This window comes from Mugil cephalus, chromosome 20 (genome assembly GCF_022458985.1).
Source record: "Mugil cephalus isolate CIBA_MC_2020 chromosome 20, CIBA_Mcephalus_1.1, whole genome shotgun sequence".
In the NCBI taxonomy this organism is placed as follows: domain Eukaryota; kingdom Metazoa; phylum Chordata; class Actinopteri; order Mugiliformes; family Mugilidae; genus Mugil; species Mugil cephalus.
In genome coordinates, this window is record NC_061789.1 from 11,286,742 (window position 1) to 11,307,318 (window position 20,577).

General features: G+C 43.9%; 2 protein-coding genes across 3 annotated transcripts; both read left to right on the forward strand.

Moving 5' to 3' along the window:
• The first annotated feature begins 383 nt into the window (after positions 1-383).
• LOC124998284 (myc-associated zinc finger protein) lies at positions 384-8,372 on the forward strand. Of its 2 annotated transcripts, XM_047572559.1 has the most exons (8): positions 387-1,410; positions 2,358-2,508; positions 3,469-3,866; positions 4,067-4,323; positions 4,750-4,813; positions 5,025-5,196; positions 6,126-6,588; positions 7,667-8,372. In XM_047572559.1, exons 1-7 carry the CDS (start codon positions 1,378-1,380, stop codon positions 6,449-6,451), a joined length of 1,401 nt encoding a protein of 466 aa, XP_047428515.1. In that variant the 5' UTR covers positions 387-1,377; the 3' UTR covers positions 6,452-6,588; positions 7,667-8,372. The 2 variants fall into 2 exon arrangements, with proteins under 2 accessions (XP_047428516.1, XP_047428515.1); XM_047572560.1 differs by lacking the exon at positions 7,667-8,372 and having other exon boundaries at positions 384-1,410; positions 4,067-4,255; positions 6,126-6,465.
• Positions 8,373-8,513: 141 nt separating this feature from the next.
• nlk1 (nemo-like kinase, type 1) lies at positions 8,514-20,503 on the forward strand. Its single transcript, XM_047572558.1, has 12 exons — positions 8,514-8,827; positions 9,527-9,942; positions 10,566-10,695; positions 10,777-10,832; positions 11,162-11,268; positions 11,884-11,969; positions 12,095-12,304; positions 12,393-12,494; positions 13,692-13,778; positions 13,961-14,159; positions 14,846-14,939; positions 15,130-20,503. The coding sequence occupies exons 2-12, from the start codon at positions 9,635-9,637 to the stop codon at positions 15,176-15,178; spliced, it is 1,428 nt and encodes a 475-aa protein (XP_047428514.1). The 5' UTR covers positions 8,514-8,827; positions 9,527-9,634; the 3' UTR covers positions 15,179-20,503.
• Positions 20,504-20,577: the final 74 nt, after the last annotated feature.

The window sequence follows — 20,577 nt, forward strand, 5'->3', positions numbered from 1 at the left end:
ATACAAAAATGCAATCAGATGTCTGTGGTCATTTTGTGTCTTTCAGACACTTGTGCTCTATGTTTGAGAACTGGGGAGGGGATCTCTAACATCTTTTTAATCAAGATTATCGATAAGAACGAGTTAATAATAAACATGTTCGACAATTAAATGGATGTTTCATATAAATTCTGCAAGCCGAATTTATCAGTGCCTCTTACTGAAAACGACAAATCGTTGTCATCCCCGCTAACTTCACAACAGGACGAGCCGACGTGAAATTTGGGATTTTTTGAACGGGTTTTGGTGCGCCGGTCTGCCTGGCCCATTCAGGAATGGACGTCATGTGCACCGAGGTTGGATCCAGCTGTTGCACTTGCGCGCATCGTTACCTTTAAGATGCTCTCAGGATAAAGAGCCTTGTTTTAGCTAAACCCGACACCATTTTAGCTTACAGTTTGACGGACGCGGTCCGGGTCTCTGGCCGGTGAGATTTTCTGTTTACCGGCGGCGGTGGATTTTTTCACTTTAAAGCGTGGCGGGGGGATTAACGAGCGAGCTGGTTCTATAAATGTCGGATTTCATTATTTGTCGGCCTATTGAGAAGAAGAGGCGGCGGCGGGGGCGAGACGAGCCGAGACGGGGTCCGCGAGGAGGGTGCATACACAAAATACTTTCCCTTTAAAGCAGCGGAGAGGGACAGAGGGGGAGAAGAAGAGATAAAAAAAGAAAAGGAAGAAAGACAGAGAGGGAGGGAGGGAGAGGGAGAGAGAGAGGGCGAGAGAGGGAGCGAATTTGAAAAAAAGAGAAAGATGTCACCCTGTCGATTGAAACGCCGAGGCGGAGCCACGGACCGCGGCCGAGCAGGAGCGCTCTAGTTAGGGGACGAGCTCTACGCGACGCCGAGGCTTGGATCCCGACGCCGCGGCCTTTTTTTTTTATTCGGAGCTATCGCAAAATAAACGAGTCCCGAGCTGCTGCTATGATTGTGACCGCTCATCTTCTGTATCAAAATAATCTCTATTTTGCATGCAATTCACCAAATTTTATTACAGTAGACATAAGCAGATTATATTAAAAGTGCACCATTAAAGAAAGCATGACAACAACCATTCTGTCGCATTTACTAAATTGTCAGTGCCTGTTTATTGCCAACAGATGATTAACTCATAACTAATCACTAATAAGTGTAGGTCGATTTTTTTTTTTAGCTCAACATCGTCCGGTGTCACCACAATTTTTTATTTTTTTTGCTTCTTCCATGAATTAAGCCGAGCAGGTAGAGCTGCGATACAGGCCGCAGATTGTGTTTTCATAGCAGCACTCGGGGCTTTTCTCCTGGGCTCCGTGGCCCTCCTCCCTCCCCGCTTCGGTCCCGGGCCGCTTCTGTTTGTCAGGATGGACACCTCCTGGAGCAATTTCCTATTTCAGGTGAGTGTTAATTGACGCCGCAGCTGCTTTGAGGATGGGGTTGTTTTGAGGTGGGGTGAGGTGGGGGGAAGAGAAAGCAGGGGTGGGTGGGGGTGTTTGACATTTGTGTGTGGGGTAATGGAGGGAGGGTGGAGAGGGGGGGTCACAGAGGGGTCAGGGTGAAGTTGTCTGCTTCAGGACAGGTGAGCACAAACTTCAGCCTCCTCTGCTGCACGCATGAGTTTAAACATCCAGATCCACCACTGCACAGCACTGATTTTGTGATAGATTGATAATGTTCCCACGCACTTGTCGTTTCCTTGTTTGTTTATTTGATGTGGGGAAAGCTGCATGAGTTGCCCCCGCTGGCTGGGACAACTAAAGTCCTGTGAATCTGAATCTGAACTAATCAAGACAAATTATTTCAAAGCAAAGCAGAATGGATCCGTTATTAATCCTCGTCCCAACATGACCTGGCGATCGATAAAATCACCACCAAACGTCCCGAGGATGTCCGGTGTAAATCTGAGAAATGCAGGAAATTCTCCCCTCAGAGAAACAGGAAAAAGGATCGGCATTTGTTGGTGAAATGAATCAACTAATGAATACGTTCCAGCGTGAAAACAGCAACAATATAGTCAAATTACAGTGATGAATGAATGAATTAATAACTTCATCTTGGTTTGTAGCACACGGACTCATCAGTCAGCGACTCTGATGTAATAACAACACACTGGGAGTGGAGATACTGTTTAATCTCATCTACATCCAGCTGGATTAAAGTCTTCAACAATTACATATTTAAAAATGATCTTATGTCATAATCTCAGACGATTTTTAGTGTCAGAAACATCCTAAAGAAATTCCAGTTCATTCAAACTCTGATTCATTTTCCGATTGACTTATCTGAGCTCCAGCACTGATCCAAAATCCAAACTGATTTTTAAATAACTAAACAACTTCCGCAGACGCCGTCGACTCAGAGTCAACCTGAGACGCCGCTCCAGGCCGAGCTGCTGCCCGAGCTGACCAGCTCGGCCCAGAGTCCTCCAGCGGAGCACATCGTGACGCCGCCGTCCACCGTCGACACCGCCGCCCTGAGCGAGGAGCCCCTACCTGGTGAGGAGGAGAGGGGACTGTTTTTTTTTTAACTGCAGGGTCTAATGTTTACGCAAAAAGACTCTCAATATCAATATGTTTAAAGGTGGGCTGGTGTTTCATAAGACAGGGATGCAGGTCGTAACCATAATCCTCTCCACCTGTTACTGTCTTACTTATTACCATTAAAAGATTAACTTTAGTTTATGTTGATATTTTGAGAGTTGATTTATTATGAATCTCTTCTGGTCTAATAAATCAAATAAATTAAAATACACAAAAATAAACTAAACCGTATCACATATATATAAATATATGGAAAAACCTGTGTTTCTGTTCAAAGAAGTGAACCAGATGAGTGATGAGTTACTGCAAAACACAAAGCATGATAACATTATTTAAAATCCTAAACTTGAGGCTTCAGGAACTTCTTTTATATCAGTTCCCGTTCACTTTCTAAATATAGATACTGTATTCCTGAGTGGAAAATTATATTTCACTTAAGTTTAATTTTCTATAATGATCCTGGTTGGTTTATAATTCCAGTAATTTCCTCAGTTTTATATTAGAAGAAGAGTCATTCTAAAAACTAAAAAATAATTTTCTCTCAACAAAAAAAGACTAGACATTCATCAGAACTGTCATCAAAACACGGGTTTTCAGTTATAAAAAAAAAAAGGTTATTTGATTATTTCACAAATATCAAAAGTAAAAGCACAACATGCAGTTCTTGTTTTCTTCTGAAGGTCTGTGGACTGAATGTGCTTTAATCTGTAACAAGTATTTGAACTAAATTATTCAAAGAAAATGACAAAACAAAATCTTAATTTTTAATATTTAAAAAAAAATAAAAATTTCATGCTTAGACCCACTTCGTCCTCCATAAACAGGACGTTTGTCCGGACGGACACTGGTTTGTGAGGCCACTGACCACAGTTTAAAACTTTAAATCGCTGTCTCTCTCTCTGCTGCGTCCGACAGTCAAACCCCTCCCCAAGCCGAGTCGGCCGGCCCACATCTGCGCCACCTGCAACAAGGAGTTCAAGAACAGCTACAACCTGCGGCGGCACCAGTCGGTGCACACGGGCATCAAGATGAAGGACCGGGCGGCCCGGGAGAAGGAGGACGGGGCCAAGGGGGGGCGGGTGGAGAAGCAGACGGTGCCCCTGTCCCTCCTCCATCTCACCCTGCCCCCGCAGCCCCAGCCGCCCCCTCCTCCCCCCGCCGCCGTCGCGCAGGATGCCCTTCCCCAGCCCGGTCAGCACGGCAACCAGGAGACCCAGCCGGTCTCTGTGTCCATCGCCCCGGCAACTGTAACCATGGCCGCGCCTCCTCAGCCCATCCAGACAGCTGTTGTTGTTGTGGGGTCTATGGAGCAGGTGGGTTCACCGGGTAAAAAAAAAAAAAAAAACAGAAATCCTCCTCTTATCATTAATTATAAGTGGCCCACTGTGATTTTATGCACATTTTTTCGTTTTTTGTTGTGAAAAAAAGTCACAAACTTTAACAAAATTTAAACAGGGACACGATGCATTTAAGAAACGGCGTACACGGTAATGTCTCTCCTTCTGCCACACAGAATCCCAATCCCAATCCCATTCCCAACACCAACCAGGTGAGGAAGAACCACGCCTGCGAGGCTTGCGGAAAAGCCTTCAGGGACGTCTACCACCTCAACCGACACCGACTGTCCCACTCGGACGAGAAGCCGTACTCCTGTCCCATCTGCCAGCAGCGCTTCAAGAGGAAAGACAGAATGAGTTACCACGTGCGTTCACACCAAGGCGGCGTGGAGAAACCCTACGTCTGTCCACACTGCGCCAAGGCCTTTTCTCGGTATAAACGCTGTCTGCTTCTATTTCATGTCTTCTGGACGTCTTTGATCTGATCATCAGCTCACGTTGTTGGGTCATTAGCTGCGTTTCCGTCAAAGCGACCTTTCTGAAATTTCCACGTCTCGTAACGTCCCATCTCGCGATGTCCCATAATTCTGTTAAAATCTCATCACGTGAGACATCACACCCCGTAAAAAAAGTGTTTCCATCGCGCTTTTGCTGCACACTTTCATGTCCAGACGTCTGAAGAAGCACTTCATTTTTCCATAATGGAAACGGAGGAAGTGTCATTACTGTCCCGTGCCTCCAAAAGCTACAGCATTCACGCTGCCTTCACTGACCACCGTACGCCAGAAAGACACGTTCTCAGGCTTTTTTGCCGACGTGTTCCTAAACGTTGTTTTGTTTCGTGCGCTTGTGTTTTCAGACCAGACCACCTCAACAGCCACGTCCGGCAGGTGCACTCCACAGAGAGACCGTTCAAGTGCACGGTAATCATCTGTTTGTTTACTCATGACTATCATGATGATGAACTAGATGCAGTTGATGCAGGCAGAAAGTCCGAGGCGCCGCATTAGCGTAAGCTTCACACTCTCCTGACCGTCATTCACGGACACAATAATGCACCGTGTGGTGTCATTTGGCCGCAAGTGAGGTTGTAACGCTCCTGAACGCCCGTCGCTTTGCTTTTCTTTCCCGCAGACGTGCACGTCGGCGTTCGCCACGCGGGATCGCCTCCGCGCTCATCTGATCCGCCACGAGGAGAAGGTGCCGTGCCACATCTGCGGGAAGCTTCTGTCGGCCGCCTACATCACCGACCACATGAGGGTCCACAACCAGTCGCAGCACCACGCCTGCCACCTCTGCAACCGCAGTAAGGGCGCAGCAGGATCGCAAAAGTTCACGCTCAAATAGACAGTTGTGCAACGCAAACGTGGTTTGTTTGCTTATGGGGAGGTCCGGAGTTATTCTCTGTTTTTATTGTTGTCACTCGAGGCCGTGCATTGTGTTGCCCCTGGCTCCATTGTTGTGTATAAAAAAAACACAACCACACCTGAAATAATCATCTGCTGAAAGTAGTTCACAGAGAGTACATGCATTTCCTATTCAAGTCAAATTTGATGAAATACAACATAGGTCTTCAACAGCGACCCCTAGGGAGTCCATGGAGGTACTGAAGGGAGGGGTCGCAAAATCGCAAAATTGATTGATTAGACATTTTTTTAAATATTTTATTTTATTTTATTTATTTTCCCCCACAGATTTAAATTTCATTAAATACACATTAACACGAATCCAAAATGTTTCAGTAAAGCGATAAATGGAGGCAGAAGACGTTATCTTTCAGTCAGCACTTCACTCAGCGCTAGACCTGTCAATCTAAACCTCCCGTACACAGTAGGCCCCGCCCCTATGGCTGCTGAGCCAATCATGAGGCCACATAGTACACACCTGACTCTGTCGGGTTGCCTGCTATTGGCCGAGATCCTGTTCAGTCCGCGGATGAAATCGCGTCACACGCTGCAATATTAGCTGAAGAGAAGCAGCTGTATATTTATATGTAAAGGAATATTTTTATCCGTATAGTATTTTTACAGCTTAATAATTAATGCAAAATGTTAACAATAATTATAGGCCGAGTTTAATGTAGAACACATGTAGTAGGTAGGGGGCCCCTTGATCTGAAAAACACTGAGATCCCTAAACTACACAATCCAGATCAGGTTTGACTTTTTATTGGTGACACATGTTTTTCTGCTCTGATCACGTCCTTGTTCCTGAGTGTTTGTCTGTGTGTTCCAGGCTTCACCACCCTCACGTACCTGCGCGTCCACGCTCAGAAGCACCACGGTCAGGAGTGGAAGGAGAGCGGCGGGGCGCGGGGGGGCTTCGGCGGGACGGGCGCCGGCGGGGTGCTGCTCTGCCAGCTGTGCGGGGTGCAGTGCAAGACGGCCACGCAGCTCCAGGGTCACATGGGCACCCACACCAACCAGGGTGACCCGGGGCCCGACCCGACGAGCGCGGGGCCCGTCGGCACCACCAGCGTGGCCGTCACTGTGTCCAGCGCGAGCACGGTGGGACTGCTGGTTACTGACTGCTCCAGTATCGCCCCGCAGCCCCACAGCTAGCACGCTGCGAGGGCGAGGGGAGGGAGCTGGGGGTGGGCGACGGGTGGGGTTCGGGGTTCGGGGGATGGAGGCGCGGGGAGGTGGTGGGTGAGTCGAGGAAAAGGCGACGTGGAGGAGAGGACCGGACGACGGTCCAGGTGAGTGAGGATTTAAATCTGAATAAACATGGATTCCTTGACTTTGTTTCGTTTCAGGCTGAAGTGGGAACAGTTGTGGTTGTTTGTTCCCAGTTATTAAAGAGTAACACTTATTATTACATCACCTAAAAAATAGAGGCGTCCTGTGAGGTTAATAGTCTGTCAGTTTTCAAATCATATGATTGTTTTAAAACGTCATGACAGACGCCACGTTTCCTGAACGGACATCTCTAATCCAGTTATCAAGATGTATAATTTCATATTTCTTTTCAGTCAACCGAACTTAGTAGTAGCAGTATTTTTATTCAGTCACAGCACAATAAATACAGGTAGTCAGTATAAACTAATTACAGTGCGTAAACAGGCTCAGGCAGAAGCTAAGAATCCACACAATTTTAAGCTGCTTTTCAAAAAAGGCAAGTAATTCACATTTGTAGCTTCACAAACCATTCGTTTATAAACAAAAAATGAGTCGCACAATTTTACAATTTAACTCCAATTACAGAAATGCATTTCCTTTTTAATGGGTACAATAAACTCACAATTACCTCTCGGTTCATAGTTGCTCTCCGTACTGAAAACAACTTTTGTATGAGGGGTTTTGATTTTACTCCAAACTTTATTTACATTATTTTATAATAGAAAAACATGGAATTAAATTTCACAACATGAGGATTTGAATTCAATGAATTTGTGTGAGCATAATAATCAGTTTTATTGTCGACACGTGTGGCTCTTTCTATGTAGGACTAATGAATTTACAGGTGACATGTAAGGTTGTATTAGTGAACAATAAATTAAATGTGATGCCTTATAATTTAATACATCTCTACTTTTATACAAGATTGCCACCGACTTCTATATTTTTCCTTTGATTTCCAAAAAAACATAAATTTAGTTTTCTTAATATTTAGAGACAATTTATTCACATTTTTATCGATTGACTCTGATGCTCGTCTGCTTTTCCAGTAAAAATACTAAATTCATCAGTGTTTCTCCACACAAGGAGTAGATGAGGGGGAAGAAAAAAAAAACATGGAAGGTCTGAGCAAATTTGTTTTTCTGTTTTGTTTTCCAGATGATTTCTTCTCCGACTGCCTCACTGATCAGGAGAATCTGCCGTTTGAAGATTTCAGGAGGACAGAGACCTTTTTGTTTTGTTCTGTGAAGCCCGACTGATCCGACAGACACACAGCCGACTGTACAGAAGAGAGACAATTAGGGAACTTCTGTTTGTTTATTAAAGAGGATAATTAGTGTGTATTTTTACTCACATGGCTTAGCAGTTAGACATGAACTCATCGTTTTACTTTCCACCTGACTTGCACAGCCTCTCATGATTTTGTAAAGCCGCCGCTGTTTTTACACCATTTATATTCCATGAAATCAGTGTTTGTTTCTAATGAGACCTCAGTAACATGACTTATCTCAATCCCTCCTAATTTATTGCAGAACAGTTTTGCCAGTTTGCCTTCATCAGATCCTTCAGAGCAGAGAAACTTACAGGAAACGTGTTTCAGATGGGCCACCGTGTAGATAAAGTTTATACAGCTGATAAAGGCAAACCCATAGTTGTTTGTGAATATTCCCCATGAACACTGAATGTGCATAACTTCTCTGCTTCATGATCTTTGTTCTTACTCTGGATGCTGATTTGTAACTCTTTGAACTTGCCATGTATTTGTAGCTACCTTGGTGACACATTTTCTGTGGCTGTGCAGATTGATTGTACTTGATGCATAGTGCATAGTTACTATTACTGTATTAAAAGGCAGTGAAATGCATGTGTGGGCTCATGGCTGCTGCTGGTCGACCAGGCTCAAGCACTTGAGCTAGTTAACGTTAGCATTGTTTACAGCAGAAAAGCATCAACCCTCCCCCACCCGGCTTTGCCAGCTCCGCCTCCACCTCCTCCTCCTCCACCACCAGCTAGTAGCCAGCTAGCCGTAGCTGTCGCACTGAGAGCGACCTCAAGTCCAGCTGGGCTAAAGTAACCCGGGTCGTAAGGAGTCTGCTGGATGCGCCGCCATTCAGAAAACACGAGAAACCACCAACATCTCTATGGGAGGCTTCCAACCTGGATGTTGCGACGCCATGGCCAGCTAGCGAGCAGTCAGGAGCTAGCTGTAGCTAGCAGTCCAGCTAGCTCTAGGAGCCGGGCGACGAGCGTCTAACTCGGCTTTTTCCCATTTTTCAAATCTGCTTCCGTGCCATGTCATCCACCATTTAACAGAGCCAGGTTTGTATTTTGGTCTTATCGAGCTGTTAAATGAGCGCTTCTCTCTGAAACTATGTAGGTCACAGCCGCCGAACAATAATACCTATGTGGGTCATAGACATGGCTGGTTAACCTGGAACAGCTGGTTAGCATGGCGGCTAGCTGGTTAGCACAGTAGTTGGCCTGTTCAGCACGGTAGTTAACCTAGTAAACACGGCATCTAGATAGTTAGCACGGCAGGCAATTAACTGATTAGCGCCACCGTTAGCCTGGCTAGCACGGCAGGCAGTTAGCTGGTTAGCACGACAGCTAGCAGGTCAGCATGGTAACTAGCTGGTTAGCGCTGTAGTTAGCTGGTTAGCGCGGTGGTGGTTATTGTTTATTCAGCATTTTAAAAAAATAAAAAATAACGCGAATGCTTTGTGATATTTTAAATGTGAATGAGTGATGTTAGCACAGAGGGGAGCCTTTTTATTTTGTAATATTTTGAAACCGACTTGTTAGCTCCGTTAGCTACAAAGGTTATACTGTTAGAGTCAGTGGTCAGTTAGTTAGCTGTTATGCTAACTCCAGGCTAGTGTTCATCTGCTTTAACCAGACTTTAGCTGCGCTTGTTTTTCTATTTATTGCCTGCACACTGGAGCCTCCCCCGGCTGCAGCTCTGCCTTCCTTCATGTTGGCATCGAGCTGCCTTGTTTACATCCCTGTATGCTCACACAGGAAGGAAGCTAATGGGTCATGCCAAGTGAGGAGCCGTGTTTCCTCCGCACCTAGCCGGCTGCAGCTCGGTGCCGCTCAGATATAGAGGAGTGTTTTGGTGAGAGGAGGATGGCATTTCACGGCGCAGGCCGACAGACCGTCTGTGGGGATTTGTTTCCGGGCTCCGAGCTGGGCCACAAGTACTTCTGTGTCAACTCCTCCTGCGGAGCTCCCTCCACGGGCCTCAGTGCTACCCCGTGTCTGACTGGACCCACTGCCCCGGCAGGAACCCCTCGTCACCCCACCGCTCTCGGAGGAAGCACCGGCGGCGGAGCAGCGGTGCCCCAGCCCTACAGCAACCCGGCCAGCGAGGTGCCCAGCCCTGCAGAGATGGAGCCAGACCGACCCATCGGTTATGGCGCATTTGGTGTTGTCTGGTAAGAAAGCAAGGGCCAAACCTCTAGTCTAGACATTTAAAACTGTGGATACTGCATGACTTACATTATTGATTAATATATCGAAAAATAATCTAATATTTATCTTTTGAACGTCCTGATTGGTTTCATGAAACTGACTCAATATGTTTATGTTTTTTAGATGTTGATGAGTTGTGTGTAAGCACATCGTCCACTTATCTTCATTACTATCATGTAAACCAGAGAATAGCTGCAGATGTTTCGGTTTAGTGCGATTAAATCCCCCTGAATGTTTAACTGGTTATCAAAATTAGGACACCAGTGCATTTTTGCAGTCACGTGCCAAAGCCTCCTGCTGTTTGATTTAATCAGATATTACACTTTAATTAAAATATTAAACATGTACCCGTGTATTTCCAAATGTCAAATAACAGCATTAAATGTGATGCCATTACAAAAGATTAGATTTGTTTTATTATTATCCACATGTTTGTTCCCTAAATGCAAGTATAACTTCACTAGTATCTAGGGTTATGAATTATTATCAAGCTATTTCCAGCATATTCTGATTTTACTTATTTATTGCTGTTTTATTATTGAAATATTCACTGAATATGCATTTGAACGTCCCCATTTTCTCACAGGTCAGTGACCGACCCGCGTGATGGTAGAAAGGTGGCTTTGAAGAAGATGCCTAATGTCTTCCAGAACCTGGTCTCCTGTAAGAGGGTCTTCAGAGAGCTGAGGATGCTGTGTTTCTTCAAACACGACAACGTAAGGACTTGACAAAGGGATTTAAAAGATGTTTATTCAAACCGTGAAAGAGACTAAATATTTTTTTTCCGTCCGGCGCAGGTTTTGTCAGCTTTGGACATTTTGCAGCCTCCACAGATCGACTGCTTCGAGGAGATGTATCCTTTCTCAGACCGGGAGTCGTACTTTTTACTTCCTCATGCCTTTCCGTCCTAGTTTCTCCTCATTCATCGTCCCTTATGTCCTCCTTTTAATGCACTTAATTTAGCTCCTGGTCCCCGGTCTAAATCCAGCTCATCACTGCAGACGTGTGGCTGGTCACTGGTGAATATTTAATGTGGGTTGTTGATTCTCACCATTTAATGACACTCGCTGTTGAGCAGTCGTGGTTGTCTTCTTCGCTGGCTAAAAATGAGTCCAGTGCTGGGAGATGCTTCATGTTTGTGTAGGCGGAGGTCAGCGTTTTTCCTTGACTACCGCCCCGCAGCTACGTGATAACAGAACTGATGCAGAGCGACCTCCACAAAGTGATCGTGTCTCCTCAGCCTCTCACCACCGACCACATCAAGGTCTTCCTCTATCAGATCCTCCGAGGTGAGCGGCCGTTTTGTTTTTTTCAGAGGGGCTGTACATGCTCTCCCTGCAAAGATTTGTGTTTCGGTTTTATTTGGTGGACTGAGTCTAACCAAGTTATTATTATTATTGTGAAGCTGAAGGACATTTACACAGAACTGATGATTCAAAGGTTTATTTTCTGAATTTAAATTAAAGTTCTCTGTGTTTTTTGGCTCACCACAAATACAACTCCTGTCTTATCTGGATTGACGACGCAAACTTCGTCATTAAAGAATTGCATTTGTAATGTGAAATTCGATGTTTTGCTCTTGTTATTGTTTTTATACCTGAAATCATGGTGAACCTAATAAGTCTTTTTTTTAAGTAGTAGTCTACCCTTTTTAAACTGATTAACCAAAACCAGAAGTTTATCTTATAGTCAGACTTATCTTCATTATTACATGTTTGCTAATGACACAATTTTAAGAGCTTGCTCTGAGATTGACGGGTTAATATGTTTTTTGCTAAAAGGGCAGTAAAACTGAGAGAAGTCCATTTATCTCAAGCTGCAGAAGTCTCATACTGATAAGGAACATCAAGCTAAGTTCGTATATAATAACTCGATACTCATCAGCCTGTAAATCTGTTCTCCAGGTTTGAAATATCTTCACTCTGCCGGCATCCTGCACAGAGACATCAAACCTGGAAACCTGCTGGTCAACAGCAACTGCCTGCTCAAGGTAACTTGTTCATTATAAGGTTGAGTCGCTGTGTGTGAAGCATCAGGTGTTTCAATCTATTTTTATGTTTTATACTTGGTATATTTTTAGAACATAGGAGAAACGTTAAACCTTTATGTCTCTAGATTTGTGACTTCGGTTTGGCTCGCGTGGAGGAGCCCGACCCGTCGCGTCACATGACCCAGGAGGTGGTGACCCAGTACTACAGAGCCCCCGAGGTGCTGATGGGCTGCCGGCACTACGGCTCGGCCATTGACGTCTGGTCAGTGGGCTGCATCTTCGCGGAGTTGCTGGGACGTCGCATCCTCTTCCAGGCTCAGAGCCCCATCCAGCAGGTGAGGCCGATACGACGGTCGGCTGAACTGAAAGCACCGCGCTGAAACGCCCCGTCTTCGAATAACACCTTTCTGCTCCTCTGTTCAGCTGGATCTGATCACAGATCTGCTGGGTACGCCTCCTCTATCGGCCCTGGCCTCTGCCTGCGAAGGAGCCAGAGCCCACATCTTGAGGGGGCCGCACAAACCGGTACGTGACTCTTACTGCCAACATCGGTACAACATGACTCACGTCAGCGGAGTAGAGACTACTACTAAAAAGGCCATGTGCTAACCTGCATTTTATTTAGTTAAACATTTAGATCAGTCAAACATAAACTGTATTTTTCATACAGGTCACAATTTGAGGCCAAAATGTTGTTGTGGTGAGAAAAAAACTTAAACAATAACATTATAAGTTAGAAGAATTAAGTAAAAAATTATCAAAAGAATTAAAGCCCTCAAATAATAATGAAGTAAATGCAGAAAGGCTGGATTCACACCTTGAAAACAAATCACAGTTTGCCTTCAGACATTTAGGCTGGTATATAAAGATGTACCAGTAGTGATCCTGGTTTGGATTATCAGTAAGAAAAGAACTTTTTACATAAAGGTGCTTTTCCACCAAAGGTTCCAGCAAGATAAAATCAAGAGAACTTTTTGAATACCCCATAAATGTTTCCATGAACCACATGTTCTTCCATGGGAACCAGGAGATCCCTTCATAAAACCTGTTAAGACTTGGATTTAATTACTGTCCTCAATAGGTTCTCAGTCTTGGTAGAAAGTTCCTGTGGTGGAGGAAAAGTTCCTCTCTCATACTGGGATGTGTTTTCCACATCAAACCTAAACCCCAGGGAAATGTTTGCATGTTTGGACCATATTTGAGTTTATTGGGGGTTAACTATATCCTTAAACCCCGGTTCCTGCTTCGCTAGAGTTCCCCAGTAGGCTTTAGATCCTGATGGAAAGTTCCTGCAGTGGCAATGAAGCTTGTTTTCCGTGAACCGGAACATTGTGATTTGTTTTCCACCCAAGGCCCTGAGAACTAAAACTTTGCTCATAAATTGGTTCCTGCAGTAGAAACTTGGGGGCAGAGTTCCTCAAAAGGTTCTCTGCCCTGATGGAGATTAAACCATCTCCCTCAAACTCTGGTTCCTGTGTTGGAAACGCACCTGGTGTAACAAGTCAGAAGTTACTTATAGGAAAGTGAATATATTTCTGTCCTGGGACATCGAGTCTGTGGACGAGATGTGATTAGTTTAATGAGCCGTAGTTCGACTTTACTTGAAATTAAATCAACTTATTTTCTGTACATATATGATTCAGAACATACTGACAGATAAACAGATACAGTAACAGATTTTCATAGCGGCCGATGAATAAACTCTTTATTTGTGTTCCTCAGCCGTCGCTGTCGGTGCTCTACATGCTGTCTGACGGAGCCACGCACGAGGCCGTTCACCTGCTCTGTCGGATGCTGGTCTTTGATCCGGTGAGTTCAGGCGACAAACAGAAACACAGCTTTGATCAGACGTGGCAGGTTTTTAACGTTTGCGCCCAAGTAGAAAGTCAGTATTTATGAGAGAGAGAGTGAAGCAGCATAATAGAGTGTATGTGAATGTCTTTTCTGGATCAGACGTTCACACTTCCTGCTCTTCTCCCGTTTGTCTCCAGGCTAAAAGGATTTCCGGCAGCGACGCCCTCTCCCACCCGTACCTGGACGAGGGGCGCCTGCGCTACCACACCTGCATGTGTCAGTGCTGCTACTCGGTTCCCAGCGGGCGAGTTTACACCCGAGACTTCGAGCCGGTGGCCGAGCGGCCGTTCAGCCACAGCTACGAGAACAGTCTGCTGTCTGTGTGGCAGGGGAAAGGTACGCCGAGTTTTCAGACACTGTCGCTAGCTGCATTTCCGCGATATTTCTGAAATTTCGATAAAAGTAATTGTGCTTTGTGTTTTGTAACTCTCGTAAAGTTTCGTTTCGCAATATCCCACAATTCTCTTAAATTATCACCACATGAGACTTCACTTTAAGGAAATTGATTTCAAATGAACCGGTCACATGACACCTCCAGTGACGGGGAAGTGCGGAAAAAAAGGAGTTTTTTTTTTTTTTTGCGAAATCTGCGCACACAAGGGTTTTTAGCGATATTTTAGAGGCTTTTCGTAATTTAGGTGTTCCCATTACCATTTTTTTATTGTGATATTTAGGTTTTGCGCATTTGGAAATGCAGCAACTGACACTCTGGTTATTAGGTATGAAGAAGCATCTTCTTGTACAGAGGGTGCTGCGTCGTGGGTTGTTTTTTGGTTTTATTGTTGTTAAGCTAGTTTATTTTCCATTGACATTGTTGAGTTCAACCTGCAGGAGTTTCTGAATGTTTCTGTCACCTTAAAGGGAAATGGTTAAAATATCAAGGAGAAACAAATATGTCACAGTTTAAGCGTCACTTTATTTAGATGCCAACATTCTTGTCAACCACAACAAAAACCCGCTCATGTTTCAATATCAGTATGTTTGTAGATGTAAACGATGTTTTCTTCTTGTGTCGACATCAGAGCTGATCCATCGCTTCATCACGGAGCACCAGCAGGGAAAACGGGTGCCGCTGTGCATCAACCCTCAGAGTGCTGCCTTCAAGACCTTCATCAGGTGAGGATTCAGGACTTTAACTCTACCTCGTCCTCTTACCAAAGGATTTTTTTAAAGTGTTTGAAGAAGACATTATTAAATACGAGTTTGATCTAGGTCTAAATCTGGCGTTATATTTCATTCCTGTGTTTTTATCTCATGAATGTGAGCTTGTGATCCTCACCACCTCCCGCCTCCCCCCTGTCCTCAGGTCCACTGCATGGCACTCCTCCAAGGTGTCGAGGAAGGAGGAGAGATGAACGGTCCTCCTCCTCTTCGTCACGAGGAGCGACGACAGTTCGAGGAAGGATTTTATTGGCCGTGGCATCTTGAAAATAACAAAGAGTTTGGGTCCTCTTCTTTTTTTTTTTTTCTCTTCGTACGGAGTGAAACGACACACCCAACTACCCCCAGCCCCCAGCCCGGAGGGGGGAAAAACAGCCGACCCACCTCGTGAAAATCCTCAAATAGTTTCCCCACAAACCCACAAAGTTTCCGCTTTTATCGACCCAAACGTCTGATGATCACGGCGTTTTTCGGTGCTGAATTTAAAAAAGAAAAAAGAAAAAGAGAGAGAGGGGGAGAAAAAAAAGAAAAATGCTGCTGAAATGCTTGATGAGGAAAAAGCAAGAGCAAAGTAACTGAATTCGGTACTAGTTTGGATTTTCCATCTGTGTTTGTAGAGACTTTAAAGATTAATGATTTTAACTGTTTGGTAGAATTGATTCTTAGTTGATGTTTGAAGTCATTCCAGCCCTGTGCAATATGGTTTCATGTTCAAGCAGCGATAAACACTCGGAGCGTGCTCTCTTGCCAACAGGATTAACGGACGACATAACGGGTCAGGCATCACGACGTCACCACCCGCCAAACGACACCATTAACCGCCAAACGCCGCCAAGATTTCCTCTTTTTATTTTGGGAAGGAAGAAGAAAAAAAGAAAATCCATTCGAACACATCGCTCACTGTGTTTTTCGTCACACCGCGCGTTGGTGGCGATAATAATGCAATTAAACGGATGTAGCAGGTTTTAGCCGACAGTCCTCAGCTGTTTCTCCTCATATAGTTGTCGTTTATCTCCTCACAGTGACTTGTTTTATTCTGGATCAGATTAATCAGGAATTCATTCACCACGCATCGTTTTTTTTACAGTCTGAGATCTGCAGGCTGTGTGACTGCAACTGTTCGTTTTGGGGAAAGCAGGGCAGGAAATCGTGACTCAGTGTTTTAGTCGTCTAAACTCATTTTCTGCTAATCGGTAAATGCCACCCTTTTCTATTACTCTCTCTAATCTTGACCCTTTTTCCCCCCGTCTCATCCGTGTTATGATCTAAACACCACCACCTGCGTGGACCCGCCTCAGATTTCCAAGTGTTTTTATGTCCCCGCCCCCCGACTTTTTATCCCGCTATTAGAGAGAGGACGTGGAAGCAGTGGCGATGATGTTTTTTTTTTTTTTTTTTTTTTTAATCTCTTAATTTATTGAGTGTTTGTTAAAGATTGTGTCTCCACTCTTTGTGTTTAACGCGACCCATTTGAGCGTCTGTGGCGGTCTCGGTTACCTCAAACCCTTGATACATACAAAAAAAATAAAAAATATGGAGGCTGAGGACAACATGGTGGACCTGGGAAATCACCTAAAACCCTCCCGTCACGACTTTAACGTCATTCCTCCACGTTCATGACTTCTTTTACCTCGTGCTTGCTCTTTGTCTCTCACCCCGCCGGTCTGAATCAGTGTGAGGTTTTGAGAGAAGGATGTTCAGTGAAATGCTGCTGTTGTTTGTTTCTTTGTTGTTGTTGTTTATTATTTTTTTTTTTTTTTTTTTTTTTTTTTTTAGTTCCTGTTCAGTTTAAGGCTCAGGTGTCCTGTTGTAGACTATGAACTGTATAAAGCCACATAAAGATGTACCAGTATTGATCCTGGTTTGGATGATCAGGTTTGGATTATCGGCCTGGAGTCAGAAAATAACTTTGTACAAAAGGTGCTTTTCCACCAAAGGTCCCAGGAAGATAAAATCCAGAGAACTTTTTGAATACCCCATAGATGTTTACATGAACCAAGTGTTCTTCCATGGGAACCAGGAGATCCCTTCATAAAAACCATTAAGGCTTGGACTTAATTATTATAAATTATAAGTCCTCAATCTTGGTGGAAAGTTCCTATGGTGGAGGAAAAGTTCCTCTCTCATATTGGGATATGTTTCCCACACCAGATCTAAACCCATGATAAACATTGCATATTTGAACCATCTTTGGGGATTAACTGTCTCCATAAACCTTGGTTCAGACCCTGGTTCCTGCTTTGCTAGAGTTCCCCAGTACATTTTAGTTCCTGGTGGAAAGTTCCTGCAGTTGGTGATGAAGCTTGTTTTCCGGGAAGCTTCATAGTTTCTCCATCACATTGTGATTTGTTTTCCACCCAAGGCCCTGGGAACTAAAACTTTGCTCATAAATAAGTTCCTGCAGTGGAAACTTGGGAGCAGAGTTCCTCAAATGGAAATTACCTGCTGGAGATTAAACCATCTCCCTCAAACTCTGGTTCCTGTGTTGGAAACGCACCTGGTGTAAGAAGTCAGAAGTTACATATAAGAAAGTGAATATATTTGTGTCGTGGGACATCGAGTCTGTGGACGAGATGTGATGAGTTTGATGAGTTTTAGCAGATGGAATGAAATAAGGAGCGACCATACTGGTGGTTTTTACATGTTTAGTTCCTCTAATCTCTTTAGATTGATAATCCTCAGTGCACATAGATCGCAACTAACACAAGATACAAGTTTACAAGCTAATGAGAGTCCATCGTTTTTATTGTTTTACTAGGAGAATAATGTGAGATTTGATGAAAACCAAACCCCTATCATGGATCGATTAACTCTGATTGACAAGTTTTATGTTTATTTTAACAAAGTTCTGTTTGTAATTTGCCCCAAAGTGTTTTATTATAACATGAGTTTTATTTGATGGGTGATTTTTTTCCCCCATGTCGCCTGTGGATGGATTTTAAGACGCTGATGTTTAAAAGCGGAACAAAGCGTTCACATTGTCCTGGACTGTGCATAAAGATGGACGCCCCCTCCAGCTGCACAGACACAAGATGGCGGCGCCGGTTTCCGAAGTATTCACGTCGTCCATCTTTATCCGCAGTCTGCTCACAGAGTGTCGATGAATTATGTCAGAAAGAGTTGCTAGAAATAAAACCAGTGACTGCATGAAGAAAACTAAAAAGAGAAAAAACAGTGGAATATTTAACTAGTGTGTTTGAAAACTATAGAGGATCTGTGTAAAGTGTACAGATGTGAAGTTAATACAGTGAATTTAAAACATGTGAAACCATCAGTGTGGTCCTGGAGAACCCGGTTCCACGTCTGGCCCCCTTTTGACTGCAAGAACCTTCTTCTTTTTTTTTTTTTTCTTTAGGATCTCAGGAACTTTACATTGAGGGTCCGAACAGACGCTGAGTCTCTTAACAGGGCTGCTTTTATTTTAAGTCCACGTTTGGTTTTATGTTTTGAGTGGGAGCTCGGACACGCCGGGGGAGGGGGGGTGTGGGGGGGGGTGGGGGGGGGGGGGGTGGAGGACCTTCAGGTTCAGCTCCCGTGGCTGCTCCGTTTCCTGGATCAATCACTGAAATGTTGGGGAATCTGCGGCCAAGGTGAAATGTTTTGTACTCGCCCTGAAGTTCCCAGCAGGCGGGGGCCGCCGGGGCCCCCCCCCCCCCCCCCCCGACCGCCCTCGCTGGCCCCTCGGTCTCCTGCTTTCTTAAAACGTTTTTTGGAACCCCTGAAACCTCAGCTCGTCTCCGACAGGAACACGGCGAGTCTCTGTGGGGAAAAAACCCCCGGAGACGACTTGTAAATCTGCATGTGTATATTTATTACCCCGCGGAGAGCATTTGGGTTTGAATGCTGTGCAATGGTTGAGTTAGTCGACGATGACGTACACTTTGTGGTCTTTTTATTTAATTCATTTTAGAAGGTGATTTTTATTAGAAGCTTTGTTTCTTATTTTGCTTTGTTTGTTGTGATCTAATTAGATTTTTTTTTTTTTTTTTTCAGTTTTTTTTTTTTTTGTTTGTTGGTTTGTTTTTTTAAATGGAGTCCGGAGTTGTAAGAACGTTTTGATGATTGTTCCCTAAAAAATACAACAAAAAAAACAAAAAAACTTAAAGAGAGCTTCTTTTTGGTCACGTGACAGAAACATGGCTTCTCATTGGTTTAATTTGTGTCCTCAAAGTTAGTGTCTCAGATTACTCTCTAAACCCATAAATTAATTCATTATCAGCCATATTGAAATCACCTGCTCTAAAAAAAAATAAGATTTAACACGTCTTTAATGATGGACGGAGGCCGTCACATTTATGAATTCACAGCGTCCATTTGTCTGGAGCGCAGACAGACATGATCAGTTTTACATTAGCTTAGCTTCCAGCTAATTAGCAAAAGATACTTAGCTGTAAATTACAGCTGTTTTTGCACAGTTAGATTAACTGAACTTTTTTTTTTTTTTTTTTTCAATTAGGCTTCTTCATGAAACTTGATAGATCCACTCTGTTAACTGATTACATTCAGTTAAATATATTCAACCTTAATCACGGTCATCATTTAATCAAGACTGTTAATCTCAAGCCTCAAGGAACGCGGCCTTTCTCCAGGGACTCCCACGTTCATTAGTTCACTGTTATTGTTGGTTTAAAGTTCAATTTAATTCTTTTAAATATCCATGAATTGGATAACGGCGTCCTTTGTCCTCGTCTTTTGATTGGGCGTGGCGTCAGTATCGCTTCTTATTTTCAGCTTTATCATGCTAGCTGCAATACGGTACAAGTGAAGTGTTGTCCGAGGACTGCAGCAGGTTTACTCCGACGCAAACGAGTGCATAAGCGCAACCTTAAAGGCAATAATTATCTGCATTTTTGTTTCCTCATGCGTAAACCACACAAGGTTTCTCTGAAATGTCTTAAATGTGTCTTTTAAAAGGCTAAATTTGTTAAAATCTTAAAAAAAAAGGAAAATCTCCACGTCGTAGAAGTTTCGAATAAATGAGAGAAAACCCATCAGAGTGATTTGAGTCACTGATCATTTGAGGCACAAATTCTGTAATTTATGGGACATTTGATCCAAAGTATTCCCTCCGGATTCTCGTTTCTCTTCCTGTCGTTGTGTTTCGTAGAGATCTTCCAGGTTAGGATCAGTTTTTGAACTAGACGACCTGTGTTCCGGTCTTTCCCCTCCCTGCACTCTGTTCTGAGATCAGCCGTCGGGTGGTGGTGTTAGGTTAGGAGGTGGTGGTAGGTAGGGAGGGAAGGTGGGGGTGCGTTCAGGATCCCCGCAGAGCAAAGAGGACGGCTGCTCTTTATAGAGATTAGACTCGTTTTCTTCTACAAAAAGAAACTTGATGTGTTTATATTATAAATATGAAACTGATGTTTTTGTCTTCGTTTTAGCAAAACGTTTTTTGTTTTTTTTTTGTTTTTCGTTTTTTGACTTGTGTTCCCAAACAATACTTGAATTTCTTAAAAAAAAAATGTTTAGACTTAAAGTAGTGAATGATGAATAAATAAATAAATGGACACTGGATAATATTCCTCCACCACATTCAGTCTAATCTTTTGTCTGCTACTTCACTGGAGTTAGACTCAGAGCTGATTTAGTTTTT